Source organism: Malus domestica, chromosome 12 (assembly GCF_042453785.1).
Source record: "Malus domestica chromosome 12, GDT2T_hap1".
In the NCBI taxonomy this organism is placed as follows: Eukaryota; Viridiplantae; Streptophyta; class Magnoliopsida; order Rosales; family Rosaceae; genus Malus; species Malus domestica.
Genome location: NC_091672.1, coordinates 14,124,150 through 14,132,670, shown reverse-complemented (window position 1 = coordinate 14,132,670; position 8,521 = coordinate 14,124,150). Strand labels below are relative to the sequence as shown.

The window sequence follows — 8,521 nt, the reverse complement described above, 5'->3', positions numbered from 1 at the left end:
AATATTTCAATACCTGAACTATTTTTTAGGGTGTAGTCAAACTAAGATTTTAAAGGATTTTAAAAATGATAGATTTGATAATACCTGAACTATTATTTCTAATCGTTGATAATACCTGAACTATAAGAAATAATTTTAAAAATAATAGTTCAGGTATTATCAAATCTATCATTTTTATTATCAACGCTTACAAAATGCTTGATTATTAGTAAAACCCCAGAAATAATAGTTCAGGTATTACGTTGGAGAGAAATAATACCTGAACTATTAAATGTTGTGATTCCCTCTGACTCGAGAACTCATAAAAAAAAACCCAGCACAAACTGTGTACAATATTGCGAAATGCTTACAAAAAGAGATTATACTAAAGTATATGGTGATACCTGTGTGTGGCTGGGGTTGGTAGAGATTTGAGGACTACCTCAGATGGAAAAAGATTTGAAATCCTAGGGGGTGAGGTTGGATTCTTTTTTTGTCTTGGTTATATGTACTTCTTGTTCTCAAATCCTACAAAATCCACAACTTATTGAAATCCTCCAAAATTTTAATTTTTTGAATACACTTAGATTTGGATGGACTTTAAAATCTCTAATAAAATCTCAATGGACTACACCTAGATTTGCATGGATTCTAAAATCTTTTAAAATATTTTAGTTGACTACACTAGGATTTTAAAGTTTTTTTAAAATTATCTTAAATCCGAGATTGACTACACCCACTTAGTTTAGAGGTGCACGTGCACTTAAACAGTTACCACTAAAAGTGATTACAGTTGCCACTTAATACTACGGTCTAGTGGTAATACTCTGTACTTATAAGGAAGAGGTATTAGGTTTGATTTTCGCCAAAATGAAGTTTGAATCATATTATTACTAACTAATTATAAGACAAAACCCGCTACTTTTCCATGGGTAGATAATATCACTTGTTTAAAAGTTGTTACTGTTCACTATGTTGATTGAATTGGCAATAGCCCGGCGTGGAATTGCTCTAAAGCTCAGCCTGTCAACCCCAAAACGTCACATTTCCAAGTGCCCAGAACCCTTCAATCCATTTCATTGCAGGAAATGGCTCTAAACCCGGCATCCCTCACTCGTAAAACCCCGCTCCTAAACCGGTTCGTGGGTTCTTCTCGTAGACCTTCTTTGCATTCTTGTACTGCATATAGGATTGCAGCAAATCCAGTTCAGATATGGGGATTTAGGAGCACTTCTGTGTGCCAGTCTCACCCGCATGCTCTGCATTCTCACTCATTTCCCCTCAATTCCGGCATTGGAGTCGTGCTTAAGGACTTGGGTCGTTCTGAAATGGGTTTTAGGCAACTGGGCTATGACGGGTTTCGTCTTTCGGTTGTTTCCGATGGTGGGTCGGGTGGAGCTGGTGGAGACGGCGGCTTTGGTGATGGAAATTATGGCGGCAGAGGTGAAGGAGGTGCAAACGGTGAAGGTGGTGGCGGTGGTCGTGGTGAAAACAATTGGTCATTTCTTTCGTGGTAACCGTATATTCAAATTTCAATTTCCAGCTTTTGTTGCATTGATGCGTATTTTCTAATGAGAGCTACAGCATTACTGTTGACTTGCCGGAAGTAAAAAGGGAAAAACAAAACAGACAATTGAACCTTTTGTAAAATTTGCAATGAAACAATTCCAATTTCAAAGAATAAAATGTAAGATGAAAGTTTAACGGTTCCAATTTCCTACGTAGTCTTCAACTTGATGTGCTTGGATTAAAGAAGCCAATAAATAAGATAGTGATGACTACTTGAGTTGGTAACACATTACTTAGGTGCTAATGGGTCTTCAATGTCACAAGCTAGGATGATAGAAACGCTTTAGTCAATTGCGTAGGTATCAAAATGGTATTGCCCCCCTTCCCTCCAACATTCAACCTTTGAAATAGGAAGGGCATTTATCTGTTATGTAGCCTACTATACTGTCTATCCAAATGGAATAGAATTCTTCATCAATGTTCGTTGTAAAAGTCAGGTTGGAGATCTTGGTCGCGTTGGACTTGCATTTTGATAGCATTCTGCATAATGGCATAATTAAAATGTCAGCTATTACTAGTTAATATAAACACTTACCTTCCCATTATCTTGACATTTTCTTACTGATGAGGTGATACTTTTGAGCTATTGATGTAAGTGTATGCATCTACTTCATAATTTGAGATTCTCAAAGCTTTAGCAAACAAATTGTATGTATATTAGCACTTTGTCTTATGTTCTTCAATCCTGAGGATAGAATTAGATTTTTTTTTTTTTTTTTTTTTTCAGCTAATCAATCTGAAAATATAGTTCCTGCTCAACATTACCAGCCTGGATGTTATATTTTTACAGGTATTTGGATCTTCTTGCAAAGTATCCAGTTGCAACAAAAGCTCTGACATCTGCTCTTTTAACTCTTATTGGGGATATGGTCTGCCAGGTATAGTTCCTGTAGTTTCCGTTAACGAAATTATTGAATGGTATATCTTTCTTTATCTGGTTTTCTGCGTTATCTTCAACTTGCATTTCTACTAGTACATCCTTTGTTAATTTGGTTAGAATCATTAGATGGTCAAAACAAAAAAAAAATGTACTGCTGTATCTACCTAATAAATTGTTATAATTTATGTAAAGAATGATGCATAGATTGTTTATATTTGTACTGGTATAATGTTGTCATTCTACTTTAGGGGGTTGTGGATTTTGGGGCTGGGGATCAGGTCGTGGTGCGGTCCCAAAGGTAGTTCTGGATACTTGAGTGGGAAAACAAGGGTTAAAGGTGATTTAAGATTCATGTTTTTTTCCCCAAATAGATAAATGTGTCGTTGAAAATATTATAACGAGGCAGCTTAGAGAAGGCACTTTCATGTGTCTAGAAGACAAGTTCATCTGATACCAACTTTTATGCATGATAGTTTATATTCAGCATTGCTTAGTTCAAAAATGTGGTTTTTGTCTGACCGAAAGGGTCTAGAACCAAACTAGGAGTGAATGGTGATTATTAGACATCAAATGGTTCTGTGAAAAAAGAAACAAAAAATTGTTATCTGGTTGGATGGCTAAGTTGGCATATCAGATATCATTTATAAAGAAGAAAATTGGAAGAATCGAAGAAGATAAAACTTGAAAGGGACAAAACTAATTCTATGATCTCTGTTCCAGCAGTAGATTAGCTTTGCAAATCTGATTTGGTGCTTACTAGAACGACATATCTTGAACCCTTGATCTCAAGTAAGTTACACAGTTATCCTTCTGAGTTGGAAATAACATACTGAAGTTTATTTGAACTAGGACTGGTGATCCTAGATTATTCTGGTTGAGTGGTGTTACTTGTTACTTTACTTGAGATGCTCAGTTTTCTTGTTGTAAATCATCTCATAATACAAGCTGAATAGGTAACTGCCTCAAGACCATGGTATTGCATTGGCTCAATCATCTTTCAAAAAGACTAAAGTTTTTTACATGTTGTAATGTTGAAACTTGAGTGGTTTCTGTTGTGCACAATGATGTAACATTTTAAGTTATTATACTGAGGGTTGTGCCATTTGCAATTGGTAGTTATCATTTTGTGATCATACTATTTTCTCACGGAATATGACAATGCTAGTGTAATTCTTTGCCCCAGCTTGTCATTGATAAAGCTCCGTACCTGGACCTGAAAAGAACGTTCTTGTTTACCCTGATGGGGCTGGTGTTAGTAGGTCCGACGTTGCATTTCTGGTAAGCATTCAAAATTCCATCTGTAAGCCTGAAGATTAGAATCATCATTTTAGTACTGTTTTCCTTATTATTATTATTATTACTAGCATATGGGCACACACAAAGTGTGAGAAATTTTTTTATTTTTGTTTTTGAAATAGGAGAGAGGAAGAGAGTGATAGAGAATGTGGGAGTGGGAAGTTTTTAGTTTTTATTTTTTATTTTTTTTAATTAGAGATATGTTAGGATTACATGTAGGTGAGGCTTTGAAAAAAAACAGCAAAATTTGGTTGTGTGAATTTCTGCCCCATATTTCTTATTTATGTTCTGTTTTAATTAGAGGGTTAAACTGGTAATTTCATAGGGTTTTGGTTGACAAGGAGTGTTTTATTAATTAGTAGAGATTATTATTATTATTTAAAAAAAATATATAGGATACAAACTTTAGAAACACACAGTAACTGTCAACTGATATGAATGTATCTGTACATCTTTATGGTACAAAACCTTAATGTTTGTTCTGTCCCTCCTGTACAGTAAACAGTTTAATTTATCATGCCATCAAGTTCCCTGGAAAAAATCTAAGATTACTTTGGATTTGTAAATAAGTGATATATCTAATTTCATGGTAATTTTTCCTTGTTTCTATGCTTCTTTCCTTCTTTTTCCTGTTTTGCTCTTGTACGTTTTCATTACACCACCTTTTGTCATTAGGTATTTGTATCTAAGCAAACTGGTAACAACGCCTGGAGCATCAGGTGCATTCCTGCGCCTTGTACTTGATCAGGTGACCAATTCATTTTAGGTTTTTAAATTTCGTGACAACTCATCATTATTTTTTTCAATAACAATACTGTCTTGTGACTTTTGAGTCAATTTGCTGCAGTTTCTTTTTGCTCCTATATTCATTGGAGTTTTCTTATCAACATTGATGACGCTGGAGGGAAAACCTTCACAAGTCGTACCCAAGCTTCAACAGGTGGTTTTAAAAGAATCGTATCTATGAGCGTTGAAATTTAACGGAATGACTGCATTTACTTTCATAAATTTGTATACAAACTACGTTTGTTAATATGAAGTATCTGGTTGTGTAGGAGTGGTTTTCTGCTGTGCTAGTTAATTGGCAACTGTGGATACCTTTCCAATTTCTCAACTTTCGGTTTGTCCCACAGCAATTCCAGGTTAGAATGCTATAAAGAAGTTATTCATATTTTATGGCTCCTAGACAGAATATGTTTAGAGATTGGGTCCTAGACAGAATATGTCTATAGATGTTGTTTGGGATATTGTAAAGTTTCAGACTGAAGATGCCTAACTACCCCCTGACTTCTAAAATGCCTGTGAGGAGCCAAGAGTCTCAATGCACGGGCTTCTTGGTGTCACAAAAGGGACTGTCTCTCTACCTCTTGATGTATCACAATTAAAAAAGTTTAGTTAGTACAAAAGTAGGTTTTCCATATTAGAAGGTAATGTCTACATGTAAACTTCTTGTTTATGTAATTTTCTTTCAGCCTAGATTGGATCATGACACTCTACCTGAGAGGACATAAAATGGATTATAATTGAACTTGTTTATTGATGAAAAAACTAGACTGGAAAATACTGAAAATGGATGGCATGCTTTGGTCAAAGTAAATTCACTGTACAGGAAAATGGATGGGATACCTGATGTAGAACCTATATAGGGAATTAGAGGAGAGTTTGTTACAAAACAGATAACCAGATTTTGCTTTGGACAAGAGTTTTTGAAATTAGAGGATACCTGCTTTATTAGAACCATGTATTATGATGTTGCTTTATTTTCCAATTAACAATGTGGAAGTATGTAGTTAGTCTTATAAAAACGAGATTTGGCAGGGTATTTTGATCCTTTTTTGTTCTACTTTGTAACCTTAATATAAATTTTTTCTCTACATATTGTTGCCCAACTAATGTTGAAATGTGGTGCTGTTTATTATGACCTTTTCCTATACAATTTTTCTTTCTACTTGGCATTTATGGGTGAAGAGCTACCGAACCAAATAATGAAAATTAGTAGATGATTTCTATGGTCATCGTCCACAAATGGAAACTTTTCATTGATTCATTCCATAAGCATTATTACATGATAAGCATCTGACCATATATGGGACAACAGTATGAAAATAGGTAAATAGAAAACACAAATAATATAAAGGAAAAGCAAAATCACATAACCAGTTGCAGAAATCTAGCAACGGAATGGAATGAAGCAGCGGATTTCAGAATCCTTTAGAGCTATCGTATTTACTCACATCAGAAAATTCCAAACAAAGCAGTGGTCCAAATCTCCCGTCGGTGGTTATGCCTAGTGGCTAGTGTGATGGGTATCTGAACAATTTAGAGCATTGAAATGTGTCTTGTCTGATTAGAACCCTCATCTAGTTATGTTTACGAGTTTCATTCCCAAAGCTGGCTGCTTATTATTTGATTCAACTTACGGGAATTTTAATAGAAGTCTTTGGTTTTAGTGTAATTATTTATTTTCCAGTTTCATTTAGGGAATCCTCTCGTTTTATTTTGCTTCATGCTGTTTTCTTTGTGTGTTTTCAGGTCCTTACTGCTAATTTTATAGCTTTGACATGGAATGTTATCCTCTCATTCAAAGCTCACAAAGAGGTTCTTCAAAAATAGGTATGTTAGAATCTGATGTTGTTGGTTGATGTTTCTTGCATCAGTAAAAGAAAAACTAACTCTTGCAAGCCATTTTGGTCTCCGTCAAATTTAACGGTAAAAAGGACTTTTTTGTTAAAAAAAAAAAGATATGCAATTCTGTCAGCCATCACGATCTCCACTCACAGCCACGCCACCCACCACCCTCCCCTGACCTACCTTAGTGACCCCACCCCAAAAAGAAAAAGAAAAAAAATTCTTTGAACAACCCAGCTCACCTGTGAACAATTGAACTTCAAAACTAAATTAAGCGCCCTAGACTCGAGAGAACCCTATTAAATAGATCAATATGGCGCTTCTTGGTTGGCAGCAACTGCAAAGGTTTTTTTATGAAATATTTGGAATCTCACGGGACTTTTAATTAGATCAATATGCAGCATGATTGCATGGTATGGTGACATATTATTTCATAGCTTTGGTCTTTGTTGTATGTAATGGTAGCTAAAATTTTAGGAAGGTTTTCATCCAAGTATTGAAGTGTAACACCCGCATACCTTACTGTGCTTTCATAGGAGTTCTATAGTTACCATAAACATGGTGGGTTGTTTTAGATCCTATTCTCCTTAGTTCATATTTGTTTTGCTTCATTTTGACAGTTAAAAGGAACTCAGAATTAAATATTGAATAGTATCTGAATCCGTGGTTAATTTAGACTATCTTAAAGTCTTAACTAAGATGATTGTGCCTTCATAAATGGAGTGTGGACCTTATACCAGCTGGTAATAAAGTCCATGCGACCGCCATGACAATATGGTTTCATTGAAATCTCTCATGGGGAATACATAAGCTATTCCATTGTTCTTGTTTCTATGAAAGTAAAATAAAAAATTATCACAAATGGTCCTTGAAATTGAGAGCCCTCGTGATTTTGGTCCTTAAAGTTGAAGACCGATTAACTTCGTCAATGAATTTGAAACTGCACATCAGGGAAGGGTGGGATAACCGGTTGACGGATCAACGGGGTTGCTGGTGGCTTGGATCTGGAAGAAGGTAGCCAGGTTGTGGCTGGGGGGGGTTGACTTGGGGTTGCACCTGGGTGGGCGGATGGTGGCCATGGCGTTGGGTGGCAAAAATGATGGTGCAATGGCATTGGGTGAGGGTGGGAGGGATGATAGTTTTCTTGGAAGGAATTCAACGGCTGGGGAATTTGTAGGTTGTCAATTTTGGGGACGACATTTGATTGCTTTTCAATTTCTGAAACCAAAATGATGTGGGATCCTAATTTCACGACCAATTGTGATACTTTATCACATGCTTTATACATTCAGTTGTATTTTAGCTGTTGATTTGTCTTGCACTGATTTATGTACCTTTTTCAATTTCCATCAGATATGGGATGATTGCAGAGAAGAAGCTGTTTCCGGGAGACCTTTGTTCCGTTTTAGAAGGTTAATGTTGTACGTTTGAAAGAACTATGCACCAATGGAAAGTTTTGTATCGGCGTTTCGGAGTCGGAATTCCTGTAGCTTGTCTTTTAATGTAAATTGCTAGACTAGTAATGGAAATTGAAGTGTTTATGCCTGCCTGATCGAATTTGAGAATTTACTGCCGGTTAGATTTCTGATTGAAGAATCCCCTAATAGAGATTTCACTGTTAAATTTGCTCAAGAAAATTGGGAAGCTCTCTGAAGTAGTGTTACTCCCAAGATAATTGTTTTTCTTTGTTTATCAGAAGATACAGATCAGACGTCATGGATTGCACAAATTATTTCCTAATCGCTCGATTTGCAGTTGATATGTAGAGATTATTGATCGTGTTGTTTGTGGTGGTTGGTTTTTGTCGTATAAGTTAGGCTGGCTTAGGCTGGTGCAAAAAGGTTGACTTGCGTTGCATTAAGTGTTTAAAATTTCTTCGATACGGTTGATATTTTTATGTAAGTTTTTCTTACATTGACGGTCCCAAGCCCGGATAAAGGAGGAGGGGGAGGGCATCAGGTAATCGAAAGCCGGCACTCTTAGATTACGTCGAATCCTTATGAAAATGAATCCATAATGAAATCACGCTAAAGCTAGGGCGTCACACGTAAGTGGTAGAGTGTGGCCAGAGCACAGTGATAAGTGAGCAAGGGTCGCTGTAACTCCATCGGCACCTGGATGCAGTGTTAAATGAGCAAGGAGGTCATAGAAACTTCTTTTTGAAAGACT

The 8,521-nt window shown here is 36.1% G+C and overlaps 1 protein-coding gene across 1 annotated transcript; it reads left to right on the top strand.

Annotated features, from left to right (window-relative positions):
- Positions 1-949: 949 nt before the first annotated feature.
- LOC114820223 (protein sym-1-like) lies at positions 950-7,897 on the top strand. The gene is made up of 8 exons (XM_029090794.2): positions 950-1,492; positions 2,339-2,426; positions 3,612-3,706; positions 4,400-4,472; positions 4,572-4,664; positions 4,780-4,866; positions 6,257-6,337; positions 7,706-7,897. The coding sequence occupies exons 1-7, from the start codon at positions 1,068-1,070 to the stop codon at positions 6,335-6,337; spliced, it is 942 nt and encodes a 313-aa protein (XP_028946627.2). The 5' UTR covers positions 950-1,067; the 3' UTR covers positions 7,706-7,897.
- Positions 7,898-8,521: the final 624 nt, after the last annotated feature.

Excerpts from the sequence above, each read along its gene's own strand:
- LOC114820223 (XM_029090794.2), top strand. The coding sequence starts at position 1,068 with ATGGCTCTAAACCCGGCATCCCTCACTCGTAAAACCCCGCTCCTAAAC. Across the intron at positions 1,493-2,338 it reads AATTGGTCATTTCTTTCGTG|GTATTTGGATCTTCTTGCAA; the intron begins GTAACCGTATAT and ends ATATTTTTACAG. Across the intron at positions 4,867-6,256 it reads TTGTCCCACAGCAATTCCAG|GTCCTTACTGCTAATTTTAT; the intron begins GTTAGAATGCTA and ends GTGTGTTTTCAG.